This window comes from Colossoma macropomum, unplaced genomic scaffold (assembly GCF_904425465.1).
Source record: "Colossoma macropomum unplaced genomic scaffold, Colossoma_macropomum, whole genome shotgun sequence".
Taxonomy (NCBI): domain Eukaryota; kingdom Metazoa; phylum Chordata; class Actinopteri; order Characiformes; family Serrasalmidae; genus Colossoma; species Colossoma macropomum.
This window is the reverse complement of record NW_023494790.1, coordinates 4404250-4422575: the sequence shown is the minus strand read 5'-3', so window position 1 is coordinate 4422575 and position 18326 is coordinate 4404250. Positions and strand designations below refer to the sequence as shown.

Here is an 18326-nt window from a genome sequence, read left to right as displayed (position 1 = left end):
AATGTGACACCACTCATTATAATTATAATTACTTTACTAATTTTGTTACATTTTACTGTATCTTTGTTTTTCTTTTTAATTTACTGACATTTATGAGAAGCATATTAGTGTTTATTGTTTCCCTTTGTATTTAACTTATTATATTCTTATTATATCAGTTACTGACTTAATTCTACACTCTTAAAAAGATGGCTAAAGACAGTGGTTCTCTACAGAACCATGAACACTCAAACATTTGCATAATTAAATGGTTCTTTGCATGGTAAAAAGGTTCTTCAGACTGATGGAGGATGTGCTGTAGATGATTTTTTTTAAAAGGGTTCTATATAGCACCAAAAAGCGTTCTGCTATTGGTGCAATGTCAAGCTTGTAACAATAGAAGAACCCTTTTTGGTGCTATATAGAATCCTTTTCAAAAAGATTCCATATAGAATCATCCACAGCACATCCTCCATGCAAAATCTTTGATGCAAAGAACCCTTTAAACATACAAAGCATTCTTTGAGTGTTAATGGTTCTTTATAGAACCATTATCTTTACAAAAGAACCCTTTAAGAACCATCTTTTTAAGATTGTCACAGAAACCACTGATTGTTTGGAGGTTCTGACGTCTGTTATGAGAGCTGAACGCTGATCAGTTTCTCTGAGTGAGAGAGTTAAAGAGAGAACTGCTCTCTCTAGTGAAGGTGAGAAACTTGTGGAGTGCTGCAGTGCCATCTGGAGGCCATAAGATGTACTGCAGTAAAGTCCTTTTATGAGCAACCCTGATATTAGAGCTGCGTAAAATACTAACAATAACTAAAAAGAGGTAAACAAACAAGAACAGATGTGTCTATTGATTTTGCTACAGTTGATCATTATATTTATTACAAAATACAAAATAACAGGATGTTAGTGATGTTGCTTGTGCACAGACAGACCCCCGAGGGAGGCATTAACCCTTCCCAGTACTGACCTGTCACGAATGCACTGCTCACCACAGCACTGGATAAAACACTGATAATCTCTTTAAAGCCCTGTTGGAGCCGAATTAGTATTATTTGAGGATGTGCTGTAATTTGAGTGATTACTGACAAGATCCATGATGGCGTCACCCAACACTGAAATGAGACATAAAGGCCCATCTCACCCCCCTCTTGGGAAGGGTGTCCCAATTTTTGTTGAGATAAAGGGGTAGGGCGAAGTGTTAGGGCTAGGGCTAGAGGTTTTTCAGAGACTCCAAACAGTGATATGAGAAAAAAACAAAACCGGTAAGACGGCTGAACAAGAGACCAAAGAAACCCACAAACGTAAGAATTTTCTTCGTTAAAAAATGATGATAACCATCGTATTGTCTTAGTTTAATGTCGTTTCAGTGTATTATGGTCGTTTTTTTTATAACGAGCATAAAAAATCGCTAATAGCATGCTAATGTCTCGGTAGCTAGCTGGCTAAATTTCCCATTCCACCTTAAATAGTCCAGCAGTTCTGATGCTTGAAGCGCCAGAATGCAACTGCTGCTCCATTTAAGGTGGAACGGGAAAATTCTGTCGCAAAATGCTGACCTAAACGTCTGTTTGATGATGTTTCGATCTGGGTTATTTGTGGAACTTTTGGGAAATCACACAGATTTTTTATCCTGTATGAACTGAATCAAATTACACATACAAGAGACGCAGCCTTGTGATTGGTCAGGGGAATGCCTACGTAAGCGTCACCCAAGATTAGGACTGCCCAGTTTCATTGAGAGGTGAGAAATATGGTGAAATATATCGGTCATTTATTGGTCATTGGAACATTATTCAAAGGGTGAACGTTGTACATGTTTACTGCTTATCTGCAAGAACAAGATTAACCTGATTAAAAAGAAAACGCAGATTTAGGTTTCCTGGGTCTTTAACACCACATTTTGTGTCCTGTGAAATGTGATTAGACCGCCTATGTGAGCATCCGCAGCTACAGACTGAATCAAGTTGTTGTTGCCCTCCATGATGCCCCCCATCATCTACATCTGCATCAATCTCATCTGCATCAATCTCAGATTGTTACAGTAGCAGGTCTGCTGGGTTGAAACCTCTTAACCACCACTGGAGCGTGTGTGTGTGTCTGTGTGTGTGTGTGTGTGTGTGAGTGTGTGTGTGAGTGTGAGTGTACCTGGTGGTACCCCTGATGATATCGTAGATGAACTCAGCTGACCCTGGCCTTTAGAGGTCATTGCTGCCACCTCGATGGTATACGTGGTCAGAGCAGTCAGTCCCGTTACTCTGTACTCCAAGGTGACGTTGGGTAGGTAGTGAGTGACCCGTGTGTTTGTGCGGTTATACTCCTCCCATGAGATTCGATACCCTGAATGACCAGAAAAGATCAGAGACGGTCCACTTTCAGATGGAGTCATGCTGCATTCAAGTGCATCAAAATTATCGGAAATAAGAGATTAAGACCTAAAAGCCATTACTAGAAGTGGGAACAAAGAAAATGGCAGCTCTGCTATCTGAACTCAGCTTACTTCAGTAAATATATTGGCTGCAACCAATGATTATCTCTACTGACTCATTATTCAATTAATCGACTAATCTAACCATTCTTCTCTCTTAGTAGGCCGCATTTAAAGTTCCATCAGTGCACCAAACATTTTCGTCTTTTATGGTGCAGCAGAAGATTCGACGGTAATCTGATCACACCAACCAACCCTTCAGAGAAACTCTACTGCGTCCACTCATCACTGAACAGCAGACATTTGTCTTTCATTTTATTTCCTGCTGCATCCTCATTAATTAATCCACATTAATAACTGTTATTAATGTCCAGATCTAAACTGAGGAAACAGGAGGAGAGTAAACTCACCGGTGAGAACGCCGTTCTTCTCGTACGGTTCTCTCCAGCTGACTTTCAGAGACGTGTCCAGGATGTCAGTAAAACTCAGATGACCCACAGCACCAGGAGCTACAGAGAGAGAGAGAGAGAGAGAGAGAGAGAGAGAGAGAGAGAGAGAGAGAGAGAGAGAGAGAGAGAGAGACTCCTGTTTATTAATCTCCAGAGGCTCCAAAACTTTCTCTCTTTATTTTCTGGTAGTTTTATTAATTTTTTTCTATAGATGTTCTTTAGTTTGCATGAATAAAGTTTTAACTCGCTAGTTCTTCCTCTTTTCCTGTTTTCCTTCTCTTGATTCAGACAGACAGACAGCCTCTCTCTGTCCCTCTCTCTCTCTGTCCCTCGCTCTCTCTCTCTCTCTCTCTCTCTCTCTCTCCTCTATGGTAGGTTGTTTGTGCTCACAATCAGAGAATCAGTAAAAACATGTTAAGTTTTGTAACATTACAAGAACAGTGAATCAAAAACATGAACCAGAATCAGCTGAACTAAACTAAACTGAACTGAATTAAAATAAACTGAATTAAAATACTGAATTAAAATACTGAATTAAACTGAACTGAACTGAATTGGACTGAATAAAAGTGAATTGAAATAAACACTGAATTAAACTGAACTAAACCAAACTAAATACAGTCACTCTATATCTGCTAAAGAATAAAGGTGGCCCTTTTTTTATGCCAGAACACAAAAAAGGAACCAGAAAGAAAAAAATATGTATCAAATTATGAAATCATATTGTCACTGCCAAAAAAAAGCCTTTTTTTTTTAAATCAACATCATTTAAGCATGCTGTCCTGATGACCGGATCAACAGAAATACTCAGAAATGACTCTTTACATTAATGGTCTTATATCACATCTATGCTTTCTGTAAACATCAGCGTTTATCAGACTCGCTGTAGTGACTGATCTCTGAGAGTTTTACTGGACTAGAAAAAAACCTGCTTTTAACTGGAATTTACTACTTTTAAACTTCTAATCTTTAACCACCTCAGCTCAGCCTGCGACTGCTGTATGTCATCTTAGTTCCTTTCTGCTGTTTTATTTTGGTTTAGGTGTAGATGCTGATGTTGAGGTTAGGTTTAGGTTTGGATGCTGAGGTTAAGGTTAGGTTTAAGTTTGGATACTGAGGTTGGATGCTGAGGTTAAGTTTAGGTTTAGGTTTGGATATTGAGGTTAAGTTTAGGTTTAAGTTTGGATACTGAGGTTAAGTTTAGGTTTAAGTTTGGATACTGAGGTTGGATGCTGAGGTTAAGCTTAGGTTTAGGTTTGGATATTGAAGTTAAGTTTAAGTTTAGGTTTGGATATTGAGATTAAGTTTAGGTTTAGGTTTGGATACTGAGGTTAAGTTTAGGTTCGGATATTGAGGTTAAGTTTAGGTTTGGATGCTGAGGTTAAGGTTAGGTTTAGGTTTGGATGCTGAGGTTAAGGTTAGGTTTAGGTTTGGATGCTGAGGTTAAGTTTAGGTTTAGGTTTGGATGCTGAGGTTAAGGTTAGGTTTAGGTTTGGATGCTGAGGTTAAAAGTAAGTTTAGGTTTAGGTGTAGTATTACTATGCTACAGTAAAAACAAAAATCAATAAATATCAATGGAGGTCCTCACTAGTAATGTAAGATAAATGAGTGTGTGTGTGTGTGTGTGTGTGTGTGTGTGTGTGTGTGTGTGTGTTCTCACTGTCTTCGTGTGTATGTATCCTCTTAGGGGGGCTGCGTGGTCCGTCTCCTGGTGTAGTGAAGCACAGCACTGAGGTGTAGTACTGGGTGAACTTCTTCAGCCCACTGATGTAGCCCACGTGAACACTGTCCTGGAAATTCGGGCGGACCGTTACCATGGTAACCTCCTCCTCCTGACCCGGCTCCCATGCCAGCAGCTGAGGGACACATACACACACACACACAGTTACAGTCCCAGAACAGAAGACAGTGGTGTTGAAGACATCCCTCAGCATCCACCAGGGGGCAGCAGCGAGCAGAGATTAAACCCTGTGGAAAAGCAGCTGTCTCTCAAAGCCAGACCTTCCAGTGAGGACAAACATCTGTAGATGACTCATAAATTTTGGCAATGGATGACAAAAGGCTCCTCCCCCAGTCCAAAGAGTAGAATCAGGAACACAAACATAATCAATTTTTTGGATTAAATTTTCAGGATTAAAGAGATATTTTAGCAAAAAATCGAATTTATCTGATGGTCCACTTAACCCAGATACAGTAGATCAGCTGAGACATGTTTTGGAGTCCAAACATTGCTGACAAACACTAGAAGTCAATAGTCTCCCAAATCTTTTCCCCAAAACGTCTCTCAACCTGCTCATACTGCATCCAGGTCTGGCTTGTAAATGTGGTTAGGACAGTGTTTCTCAACCCTGGTCCTGGAGGGCACTTTGTACTGTTCTCCTGCTCCCAAAACACCTGATCCAACTATTCAGCTCATTCACAACCCATTACTGAGTTAAAGTGGGCGTGTTAAAGCAGGCCTCCATGACCAGGGCTGAGAAACACTGGTTTAGGAGACAGCATGACTTACTATGAGCTATAAACATGAACCAAAATTGTACGGTAACTGTTGCTGTGGATAGGAGCATCGACCAAACGCATATATGTAAATACTGACTTTACGATTAGTAAAAAATCTATTGATTAATACATAAATATTTACTTAGCAAGACTTAATTTCAATTAGATTTAGCAGGTAATGTCCTCTAAACACACACATGCACCTGTTTGTGGTGTGGAAGGGTGCTCACTGCCATGCTGGACAGATGTGACAGTTACTCACCTTGTATCCCTGGTTGATGCCGTTGATGAACTGAGGGTTGGGAGCAGTCCAGGTGAAGCGGATGCTGGTGGAGTTCACAGCTTCAGCCTGAACATTTCCTGGGGCAACGGTGGGAACTGAGGGAGGGAGAGAGAGAGAGAGAGAGAGAGAGAGAGAGAGAGAGAGAGAGAAAGAGAGAGAGAGAGAGAGAGAGAGAGAGAGAGAGAGAGAGAGAGAGTTATTCATTCAACCTAATGAGAAACTGTAGAACAGACTCAGTTTATCTCACAACACCTACATTTAGAGCATGTTATTCATTCCTAATGACATTTGCTTTGTATGTTTAATAAAAGTTACAATGTTAGGATCATCATTTTAGATTTTCTGATTTAATAATTCATTATTGCAATATATTTCGATATAAAATGAGTCGTGTTCTACGGAGTCTCATTAAGTTGAATGGGATTTTTTTACAACAGTAGTTATGAAGCAACTACACAATTTGTCTTAGCAGATTTAAAGAACTTAAACTTATATTAAAAAATAACTGAAACTCACTGTATCGCAGGAAAACAGAGTGAAAGTGGATATTTAAGAAGCATTTATCTGCATCAGGTCCTTTCCAGAAGTCCACGCTTGTTAAATCCAATCATCTAATTATCATTGATATTTTAATTTTCTGGTTTTCTTCAGGATAAACGATAAAACCCCAAGCTTCTTTCTCTGTGTCTTGGTTTGGAAATGTTTACTCTTCTGTTCCTTGTCCTTACAGTTCACTCTGAAGGACAGAACCAGGGGGCTGATGGCTAGCGGGGGTAATTAATCAGCAGGGGCAGTTAGTCAACAGGGCATTTAATCAGTAGGGGGTTTTAGGCAGTGGGGGCTGTTATATCTGCAGATGGGGAATCAGTAGGAGGCTCTGAAGGACAATTAAATACACCATACCCACCCCGAGCACCCCCCCCCCACCCCACCCCAACAGCATCAGCGTTTGGTTTCTGTCTGGCTGGACGGTGAGAAAATGAACACTTAAATTGAGCCACAGAGTGGAAAAGCTTCTCCAGCTGAACCTGTGACCTGTACCTTTGTTTTTTATATCTGACCTTCATATAAACACAAACTGCCTTTAAAAAGCAGGAGTCAGCACTAAAAGGGTGAACCCACTTAAACCCACTTACACAAAAACTTCATTAAAAAACCTAATTTACAAACTTCCACCTTACTTGGCCAATCTAATTTCATATTTATATTTTATATTTTAATGTTACACTCCGACAGTTTTAGTTAAACAGTGCTTTACTGACTGATATGGTTGTAAGGTCTCAGTGGCCACACCTCTTAAACTCAAGTAAACAGCAGAAACCATCTTAAATAGCATAAATATTGTAGCACTACTTCAACAGTTTAGTTTTATAATGGTTTAGCAAGTTCCTGGTCAACCAGGCGTTTATGTTTTGTCCATTATGTGCAACTACATCACCGAATCTGGCTAAGCTGACACTTATAACTGAGTACCACCCACAAGTGTTGTGTTTAGGGGCTTTAAATAAAAGGAGAACAGCAAGGGCCCTAAAATAGTGCCTTGTGGGACACCTCATTCCATTCTTCCATTAACACTGACAAACTGGAAGCATTCTGTCTAGTAAGACCTAAACCAGGCAATGACTTGTCAGTCTAAATCAGGGCTATTCAACTAAAATTTGCAAAGGTCCACTTACAGCAAATTTCTTGCTTACCAAGCTGCAGATAAATAAACTAAGAACTCTTTTCCACTGTCAAGCCAAATGTTTCTCAGGGCTGTGAGACCGATTATGGTTATGCTGCTACATTATAAGCAAGAAATACTGAAGAAAACCACACAAATGAGTGTCTAACAGCTAACAGGTTACTAGCTTTATGGCTACACACACAGAGCTCCCACCACAGAACAGGTTTGATTCCGTCTGTCACTCCAAAACCAATTTCCAATGCCAGCCGCTTGACTTTGCTCTCTCAGATTTGAGCCTTTATCATTTAAACTTGTGTCATTAAAGTTTTTGTTAGTCAGAATCGAACCTGTTCAGTGGTGAGCAGAGCGATCAGCATGCTAGCTAAGCTAACGCTAACCAGCTACTCTCTCCTGGTTAGCTAGAAACTGGTGTTAGATTGAAGCTTTAATGTTTATTGAAAGGGAGTTTAAAACTGTGCACTGCTTTCATTTGTTTGGAGTCCATTTGAGCGAACTGAACTTATTTGATTGTTATTTGGTTTGAAACAATGCAGCAGGATGTGACGGTCCAATACTGACATAAACGTAGCTACATCATCTCATGGAATGGTTCAGTGGCCCTTAACACGATTCGCTAAGAGAGCTGAAAAAAGCTGAAGCCCAGTTTTTAGCCTCTCCGTGTCAAACCATGTCCGTGTGGAAAAGACACTGGAATGGTTCGTCTCCGTGCTCACAACCGTTCACCTTTGCAGAGGAAAAGAGGCCTAACATGAGCAAAAGGCGACGGTGGTTACTTTAAAATGCATAAACATTAATGATTTATCCAGGCAACTTATAATACAAAATACAAATAAATATCAAATATATACATGTATTTTAATAAACCGTTGTATTTTGATCAAATCAGTTTTGTTTAAAAAAAAGCTCTGTTTGAAAAGTGTCTGTCTGACCATTCGGTAAAAAAATGGAATAAATTTAAATAATATTGAATGAGATAAAAATTCTTAATGATCATTTTATGCTTTTGCGCTGTCAGGAAACTGATGAGCACTCTGGTGGATCTTCCAGGTCTCATATTTGTCCTTAGAACAGAATTTTGTCAGCTTGTTCACGTTCAATAATTTGTTGCGCAGTGGCTCTGATGCTGCACGTTAACACGTCTAACCAGCACCACACACTGAACATAGTGAGACACATCAGTTTTAAACTTGAAATGGTTCTCTGTTCGTTCATTTCATCGCCGGGTTTCCTTTTTTTTTTTAACAAGCCAAGCCAAGTTGTTTCACTACTCAGACCAGATATAGTAAATTAAATTGAAAATCTACAAAACTGTGTCTCTGTTCTGATGAGTAATTTACATAAAGAACACAGCACTGCTACAGGAACTGTGCTGGTTCACTACAACCTATTTTTTTATCCACATTGACTGGCTTTGCTACAGAATTTTTTTCCAGTGCTTGGGTTTTTATTTGCTTAAATACTTTGCTTGGTCTGCCAACTGACAATCCCTGGCCTAAACCAATCTTGTTTTCAAGACATACATACATCATCTAAACCGCTTATCCTTCTGGGTCGCAGTGGGGTGCTGGAGCCTATCCCAGCTGTCATTGGGCGGAAGGCAGGATACACCCTGGACAGGTCGCCAGTCCATCGCAGGGCAGACAGACAGACATACACATTCACATTCACACCTAGGGGCAGTTCAGCATGTCCAATCAGCCTGACTGCATGTTTTTGGACTGTGGGAGGAAACCGGAGTACCCGGAGGAAACCCACGCAGACACGGGGAGAACAGGCAAACTCCACACAGAAAGGACCCCGGTTGCCCGGCTGGGAATCGAACCCAGGCCATTCTCGCTGTGAGGCAACAGCGCTACCCACTGCGCCACCGTGCCGCCCTGTTTTCAAGACTTTCCAGTAAAATATAATGGTCAAGTCAAAAGCTGCACTCACATACAGCAGTACCAGAAGAGAGACCTTTCTGCAATTTGAAGCAACCAGAAAATCCCTGACCGGCCAGAGCTGACTCTGAGCTGAGATGTTTCCGAAAGCCAAACAAAAATATTTCATTATTGTTATACTTACTTAAAAACAGAAAAGCTGTTGGGCAACAACTTTTATCAAAATTCTAAATCTGTAAATAAAATAGTAAATAAAATTTAAAAAATTAAGATAATCCAAACAAAAGGGTGGAATGGTTTATATATATGGTTTTTCAATGGAGGGGCTCATTTGATCAGGTATAAGCTTCCATTACTTGTTAGCTACATTTGCCTCATAGCTTCAGTGCTTCAAAACTTCAGACACCAAACATATCTTAAAGTTAAGTTACCCTTTATTAATCCCACAACATGGAAATTCACCTCTGCATTTAACCCATCTGTGCAGTGAAACACCACATACACACTAGGGGGCAGTGAGCACACTTGCCCAGAGCGGTGGGCAGCCCTATCCGCAGCGCTGGGGGAGCAGATGGGGGGTTAGGTGCCTTGCTCAAGGGCACTTCAGTCACATACTGTCGGCTCAGGGAATCAAACCAGCGACCTTCAGGTCACAAGACTGGTTCCTTAACCTTCAGCCCATGACTGCCCCATCTTGGCTGACTGACTACACTTGGTTTTTGATTTTTTACTTTAGGCAGGGATTCTCAGCACTCTTTCCACCTAATAGGTGATGGTCACCACGGACTGGATGGAGCCCTCACCTCCTTGCAGCGTCCACTCCGTAACCTTGTGGCTGTAGACGCCCAGGCCAGCCCCGTTATACGCTGCCACTTCGATCTCGTAGTTGGTCCAGATGATGAGGTCCTCCAGGAGCAGGTTGGTGACGTCTGGGTTTGAGATGTTTTTGTACTGGATGTCCACTGGCAGACCAGTTAGACGATAGCTGGAACGTATAAGACGGGGGTCAGTATTGGTCAGGTGTTAGAGAAAGCTGCTAGTTGTGTCACTATAACAGGTGGGTGATGGGGTACAGGTATTTTGGCTTTTGAAAGAATCTATTCTTTTAGCCTGTTAATCATGTAGCAGAGTGTTTTGGTAAAAAAATAGCAGGTTAGTATTAGATTTTTTATGAAATTTACTCTTTAAAAAAAAATCACCAGTTAAAGTGGGCAGTCCTCCTCCTGCAGCGCCTACCTGTCTCAGGTAATGAAAATACAGCAGAGCTTTGGTGTTTGGATGGAGTTTGGTGGAGAATGTGAGTGTATAGAAAGACTGATGATGTTTGATATAGAATGTTGGAGTACGTTGGAGAATGATGGTGTTTGATGAAGAACGTTGGAGTATGCTTGGAGAATGATGGTGTCTGATGAAGAATGTTGGAGTATGCTTGGAGAATGATGGTGTCTGATGAAGAATGTTGGAGTATGGTTGGAGAATGATGGTGTTTGATGAATGATGGAGTATGGTTGGAAAATTATGGTGTTTGCTGAAGAATTTTGGAATACAATTAGAGAATGATGGTGTTTGATGAAGAATGTTGGAGTATGCTTGGAGAATGATGGTGTCTGATGAAGAATGTTGGAGTATGGTTGGACAATTATGGTGTTTGATGAAGAATGTTGGAGTATGGTTGGAAAATTATGGTGTTTGATGAAGAATGTTGGAATATGGTTGGAAAATGATGGTGTTGAAGAATATTGGGGTATTGATGGAGAATGATGGTGTTTGTTGAAGAATGTTGCAGTATGGTTAGAGAATGATGGTGTTGGATGAAGAATGTTGGAGTGCGGTTGGAGAATGATGGTGTTGAAGAATGTTTGAGCATGTTGCAGAATGTTGGTGTTTGATGAAGAATGTTTGAGCATGTTGCAGAATGTTGGTGTTTGATGAAGAAAGTTGGAGTATGGTTGGAGAATGTTGGTGTTTGTTGAATGTTGGAGTATGGTTGGAGAATCATGGTGTTTGTTGAAGAATGTTGGAGTATGGTTGGAGAATTATGGTGTTTGTTGAAGAAAGTTGGAGTATGTTTGGAGAATGAGGGTGTTTGTTGAAGAATGTTGGAGTATGGCTTGACTTCAGGATGTTGTCTTTATTTCTCTTCTTTGTGAAATGTCTATAAGTAAACCCAGTAAAGTGCAGAACTCTAGGAGGTTTACTTTGTCCACTCTGACTGGACATTACTGTGAGTAAATGTGCTGTTATACTATTCCATTTCTAAACGACAGGGGGAGACTTCACACCGTGTTACATCTACCTGCCATTCAACCTCTCTCTCTCTCTCTCTCTCCCTCTCTCTCTCTCTGCAGTGACCAGAGATAGATTGAGTACACCATATGGGGCCTAAAGTTTGGCATAAATATTTATGTCTGCAGAGCCAAAAGCAGGCTGCAGTCTGTCAGCGTTGAACAGAGGCCCAGACACCAAACTTCCACAGTGCTCTGATTTACAGGGAGAGAGAGGGATTCAGAGCTGAGAGAGATAGAGAGTGAGAGAGAGAGAGAGAGAGAGAGAGAGATTCATTCTGCAATCTGAATACAGTCTCAGCTCTAAGTGTCTGAAAGAACAATAAAATGAAGGCCACTGCTTTGGTGATCTGGCTGTACTGTAAAATGATAATGAACGATAAAACTGCACTGATGCAAATGTAGAGGGCTTTTTAAGAAAAGACAGAAAAAGAAAGATGGAAAAGAGGATGTGAAGGAAGAGAAAATGCGCTCTTTGCTCGCAGAAAGCAGGAAATTATTTAGTAATTATACAAAATGAATGACTAATGTCAGCTGCTTTAACAGAGCACACTGTGGAACTGCTACAGAAGTAGGACCAGGCCATTTTTGCTCTACCTAACTTGTAACACACCTGACACAGTGCTGATGATGTCACTCAGGTGTGCTGGGAACTGGAACAGAACAGTCTGGCCACAAAACCTAGCAGGAAATCACTGCACTAAGAGTGTAGAGACTAAGACGGGCCAATAGGGGGCGAACTTAATAACAAAATCATGTAAAAATCATCTAAAATTATGCTGTAATTTAATATGAGCTGTTTCTGACTCATAGCTCACTAAAACGAGTGGAGAAACTGGGTGGAAAGCGCAAATTCTACATTTTCAATCCACACTACATCAGTGTCTGTAAGTAGAAGAGGAGATATTTTATTATGATTTTAATTTGGTGAACGTTTTTGCTGTGTGTAAGCCTCATTAGCAGAGCAAAACGACAACAATAACTCTGGACTTGAAAGGGTTGATTCCAGTTAGTATACAGTGCTGTGCAAAAGTCAGTGACCACCCTGCATTTATTGACCTTCCAGCTAAAACAGCTAATAAAACAGTTTTTTTTTGTGGCAGGAAAAAAGCAGAAAACAAATATTTAATAGAAACTGACCCAACAACTAAATCTACTCTCAGCTGTGTGAGTGTTCAGTGTTCAGTGAGTCACTCTTTACTTTTATTACAGCTTCCATTCTTTTCAGGAGACTCACTTTCAGTTCCTCAAAGAATCTGCAGACACACCTCCAAAGTTCAGTCTTAGAAGCTGGTTGATCATTTTCTGAAGTAATCAAACACAGTCAGTGGTGTTGAGGTCTGGACTCTGGGGTGGTCAGTCCATCGTTCAGCTTCTTTGTTTGATGTGTCCGTCTCCTTTTCTCAGTGAGGTTCTTCTTGAACAGCTACACATCCTTTCAGACCCACAGCGCTGAGTCGTCTTCTCACAGTGGAAGGATGGACAGAAACACCTGTGGATGTTTTCAGATCTGAAGCAGCTTGATTTTCTCCTCTCTCTCAAAGATGAAAGCTTTAAGTGCGTGGAAGTGCGAGACACCAGACAAGAGTAACTCAGGATGCCAAAAGTTGTCTTGCCTTGAAAGTTTGCAACCTTTAAAACCTCAGCTAGCTTGTAGTAAATTACACCGTGTAGTGTACATTATGTGCATTATAGCCTGATTCATGTTGTCAACATTTTATTTTATACTCCACGTTAACGCTTAGCAAACAATGTAGCCTATATGAGTTGAAAAAGCCTCAGGGTGGCGCTGTAGCAGACTGGTTCACCCAGTTGGTCCTTCATAGTCCAGAAACTGTAACTCTGCCTGGAATGCTCTGAAAAACTTTACAATGAGCTGCAGCAGATCTGTAAATCTGAAAACTCGCCCAGTTTCCCAAGAGTTTGGAGTGAAGAGTGACTGTTCCTCATTTCTCACACTGAAGACAGAAGAGGAGACGAGGAAGATCTCAGCTCATGTGAGGAAGAGCGCAGAACCGCACTAGAACAGAGACGTTACAGAAGAACAGCTGATAAAACAAACATTTACTGCCATTGAGGCATCAGCGCCGCCATGGTGAGTGAGTTAGCGGCCAGACAACATGGGACCCCCGAATACCAGGGGGGATTTCACACACTGCAGGTTCTGTATCCTTCAGCTTGTCAACAAATGCACATATACAGCTGTCGATGAGGGGCTCAAAGCCCGATTTGTATTCGCAACAGTGGGGTAAAAGTGAATTACACTGCATTAATTGCTGTTTTGACTGGAAATAAGGGGTCTCTGACTTTTGCACTGAATAAGTGGTGGTCCTAGTGTAAAGTGCAGCATAGTCCAGTAGGGGGCATTGCAGGGACTGACCGGATGACGTATCCTCGGAGAACGCCGTTCTGCTGGCTCTCTGGGGGAGGCTGCCACTGGATCATGATGGAGGAGTTGGTCCGGCCACTGGCGATGACGTTCTGAGGGGGGGCGCTGGGGGGCTCCTCCGGGAGAGACACCCTGAGAGAGAGAGAGAGAGAGAGAGAGAGAGAGAGAGAGAGAGAAATGAGATGGAGGGAGGTGTAAGTTAGAGTCTGCTGGTTTATATTCCATCATAATGACATTCAGTTTACACTGTAACACCAACAATATAATCAATATCACTCACAGAGTCACTGAGTTCTAACAGCGTCTGCGTCATTCTGTAAACTACAGTAGCAGACAAGAGTTCAACACTCAGACTTATGAAGGGGTTTTTCCTTATTTCTTAAATTATTTCTTATTTTTCATGCTTTAGAATAACAGTGAGTCCTCAAAACTATTAAATAACATATATGGAATTACACAGTCACCAAAACACTGTTAAACAAATTTCTACACTTTCGATGCTTTGTAGATACTTGGGCCCAGTCCCATTTCTTATTTTTACCCCTACCCCTTGTTTTCGAGTGTCTCCTTGCCCCCTGAAACTGAGTTACAGGGTAGTGGTTGAAGTCTTCCCTCTGAAATGGGACCCTCAAATAAAAAGAGCATCACTTCATTAACAGCTACCAGCGCTGCTCTGTAGGCGACCCTGCCAGTCTGCAGTGACAGCAGAGGAGGGTAAAGTTCAGCTCCTCACTGCTGGGCTTTAGTTACATTTAGGGCATCATATGCCTTCAAAGAGGGGGGCAATTATTTATGATCACACACCCCTAATTCTTCAGCGATATGAAGCTGAAGTCAGATATTCACCAGATTAGATTAGATTAGATTAGAATTCTGGTTAGAATTTTCCTGTTCCACCTTAAATGGAGCAGCAGTCATATTCTGGTGCTTCAGGAGTCAGAACTGCTGGACTATTTAAGGTGGGACGGGAAAGTTAGCTAGCTAGCTACTGAGACATTAGCATATTATTAGCGATTTTTTATGCTTGTTATGAAGAAAACAACCATAATACACTGAAACATTGAAACAAATTAAGATGATATGATGGTTATCATAATTTTTAACTGAGCATTAACTCAAATTTTAACTCAAATTTTTAGAGGCACTCCAAAGTCACTGTTTGGAGTCTCTGAAAAACCTCTATTTGGAGGGTCATGTAGCCCTAACACTTCACCCTACCCCTCTATCTCTACAAGAATCGGGACACCCTACCCCTAGACGAGAACACACAAAATGGAGGGCTAAGGGTTAAGCGGTAGGGGTGAGGGGATGAGACTGGGCCTTAATTTACTTTCAAGTTACATTCAACTAAATATCTACAAAATTAACCATAATTGTCTTTAACTCTAAACCTGCTCTAATCCTAACGCTAAACCTAACCTCAACCCAAAACCTAAACCCAGCCCTCACCCTGGTCCTAGCCCTAATCCTGGTCTAAATCCTAATCCTAACCCCACCGCTGTTTACAATCAACAGATAGTTTGTTAACAATTTGAACATCTGTAGATAATCTGTAGGGGACTGTAGTGGACTGTCCAAATAAATTGAGACCAATCCATTATCTAAATTTTAAAAAGATGGTTCTACAAGGGTTCTTTAGAACACTAAAACCATAAACACTCAAAGAACTTCTTTGCATGATGAAGAGTTTCTTCAGATTGATGGTGAACGTGTTGCATGTGGCTCTATACAGCACCAAAATGGTTCTTCTACTGTTACAAGCCTGACATCACAACAGTAACAGAACCCTTTTTGGTGCTATATACAACCCTTTTCAAAAAGGCCCTATGTAAAACCATACACAACACATTCTCCATCAATCTGAAGAAACTTTTCACAAGGCAAAGAAGCCTTTAAGCATGGAAATGTTTCTCTGAGTGTTAATGGTTCTACACAGATCCACTGCCATTACTAAAGAAACCTTGAAGGACCATTTTTAAGAGTATTTTAGATTCTTCAGTAGGCCCAAGTTGCCTTGATGCAGCTTTAAACATTCTTGGCATTCATTTTTTTTTATTTTGGGATGTAAATTCATAAACAGGCAGCAACTTCACTGTTTATATTTGTTTTAGAAACAAATTTCAAGTATTTAAGTTTAAACCTGAAGATCAAAATGCCTATAAGGTGAACGTCTGTAGCAACAATGCTACTGTCAGTAGTTCAATCTCCAGTGATGCCACAGCCATCTGTGGCTGAGAGTCCAAGACAAATGGCCTCTCTAGGATGGCCCTCGTTCCCCCCCACCACTTAGCATGATGCTAGCCAATGTGGGCATCTGTTAGCTGATATAATAGAATTAGCAATTAGCATTCTCCTCCAAGCGTGTTAAGCTGTTCAGTGACGTTGCGCTAGTGGCAGTTTGAAAAGAGAAAAAAACTGTCCTGTAAACTATTGATAACATTTCGCCAGCTGGTTCGTTTAGCTTATATTATTGATTTAACTCTAGAGGCCGTATTATAGAAATCTTCTCTCTTTAGATCTGACAGGTCAAGATAAGATTTTTCACAAATTTGTATTCCAGAACTCTGATCTTAATTTAGGAATTTTATCTGATCTTCCAGCATCTTATCTCCAGTTTCCTAGCAACTGACCATACACACACAGCTGAAGTGTAAACACGTCATAAAAATAATGTTAAAAATGTGAGATATAGCTGCCGTTACTGATGTAAAAAAGGCCAAACAGATGTTGTGGAGTTGTGAATACTGTGAGAGCGCCCCTGCTGTTTATCAGAGCATCGCCGCTCCCCAGTTTCAGTCTCCATTTCCCAAACGCTTTAGCCGAGCGCGCTGTTATTCCTCCTAATAAACAGACACACGTTCAGCTCCGTCTCCTCATTATTCACCACCATCACTGTAATATTTCATCATCAACATTAACACACGAAGGTAATCAGAGGGGCGGTGGAGATCGAGTCTGCAGCGTCTGAGATCTTTAAAACGCAGAGTTAGAAAAGAAAATCATCTCACAGTGAAAGCAGCGTTTTACAGTAGAAATAAATGGAGCTCATTATGCTGGTAGTGAACTATGCTGCTGACACAGCTGCCTAAAAACCATAGAAACGGACTTTAAACAGAAGTGAGGACCCTGTTGGGGTTCATCCTAAAGTTAGGACAGGATTTAGGAGGTTTAGTCTAGTTAGGATGTTTGTGTGATGCTGTTTCCTTATCTGGAGTTCATGATGAGATTATGAAGTTAGGAACTGTTATTCTGTAACAGCTACTGTCCGAAATTCAGTCCGTACTGAAGTCGTCATGGAGACTAAACACATCAGATTTCAGAGTTAAGATGTTTCTGTATTACGGGCCCAGATGTTAAGAGCCAGGCTAGTGGAATTTGGGGCATGACTAATTAATTATATTATGAGAAGTTGGTCCAAACTTTTGACTCTTAGTGTATAAACCTGTTTAGAAGATTCCACACCCAGTACAGCAGACTCGGTCTCACTGGACTCCACACATAATGTGGTCAGTTTTAGTGTTTATGAAGTGTAGAGAGGAGCTGTATCTGAGCGGAACGGGCTCAGTTTTGATTTAGAGCTGAGTTTCCTTTCTCCAGGCTGAGCCTGAGGCTAAATCTCTCTCTCTCTCTCTCTAGCCTTGCTCTGTGCTGACCTTCCTCAGCCTACTCTCTGTACAGAGATTAACAGCCAGTTTCAGCCTCCTGACCCGTCTACACATTCTGGACACTGTGTTGAATAAAAAGTGAGTGTTTAGAAAATACACAGCATAGTTTGTAAAAGTTTGGAGATGCTGAGCTTTTACAAATGTTTTAAAGCAATTCAGCATATTTTCTTTGACAGTTTAGAAAAAAAAGGTAACGTCTTCAATCCTAAGGAGTTTTATTTAGAGGAATATATTAATGGTAAAGGTTTGGAATCACTTGTCATATTAATAATTGCTGTTATTTTATTCAATAAAAATCAATTCAGCATAGATTCAAATAAGAGACACCAGGTTTTGGGAACAGAGAAGTTATTAATTGATAAATAATACTCTGTAGTCATCTATTTACAGTTGGGCAAGATACTTTGAAGGAGTAGTGATGGCTAAATATTGAAAACACTGTACTAAATGTATTTGGTACTGTATTCCATTACGATATTTAAAAAGTAATGTATTCAGAATGCCCTGCGATGGACTGGCGACCTGTCCAGGGTGCATCCTGCCTTCCGCCCAATGACAGCTGGGATAGGCTCCAGCACCCCAACGCGACCCAGAAGGATAAGCGGTTCAGATGATGTATGTATGTATGTATGTATGTATGTATTCAGAATACATTTAGAAAACATATATATTAAAATCCATGGGAAAAACTGTAATTTGTATTTAATTCTTGCTGTTCATCACTGTTACTGGTTGGCAGTTTTCTTCATGTAATTATCTTGTTAATATGTGACATG

General features: G+C 40.7%; 1 protein-coding gene across 1 annotated transcript in view; it reads right to left on the bottom strand.

Moving 5' to 3' along the window:
- Nucleotides 1-18326, bottom strand: part of sdk2b (sidekick cell adhesion molecule 2b) — a 476580-nt gene that overhangs the window by 56226 nt on the left and 402028 nt on the right. Inside the window, exons 16-21 of the mRNA XM_036571933.1 lie at nt 13877-14017; nt 10015-10196; nt 5624-5739; nt 4523-4718; nt 2824-2922; nt 2134-2325 (exon numbers count right to left, since the gene is read on the bottom strand). Of these exons, the coding sequence (XP_036427826.1) occupies nt 2134-2325; nt 2824-2922; nt 4523-4718; nt 5624-5739; nt 10015-10196; nt 13877-14017 (926 nt within the window). The remainder of the gene's footprint in view (nt 1-2133; nt 2326-2823; nt 2923-4522; nt 4719-5623; nt 5740-10014; nt 10197-13876; nt 14018-18326) is intronic.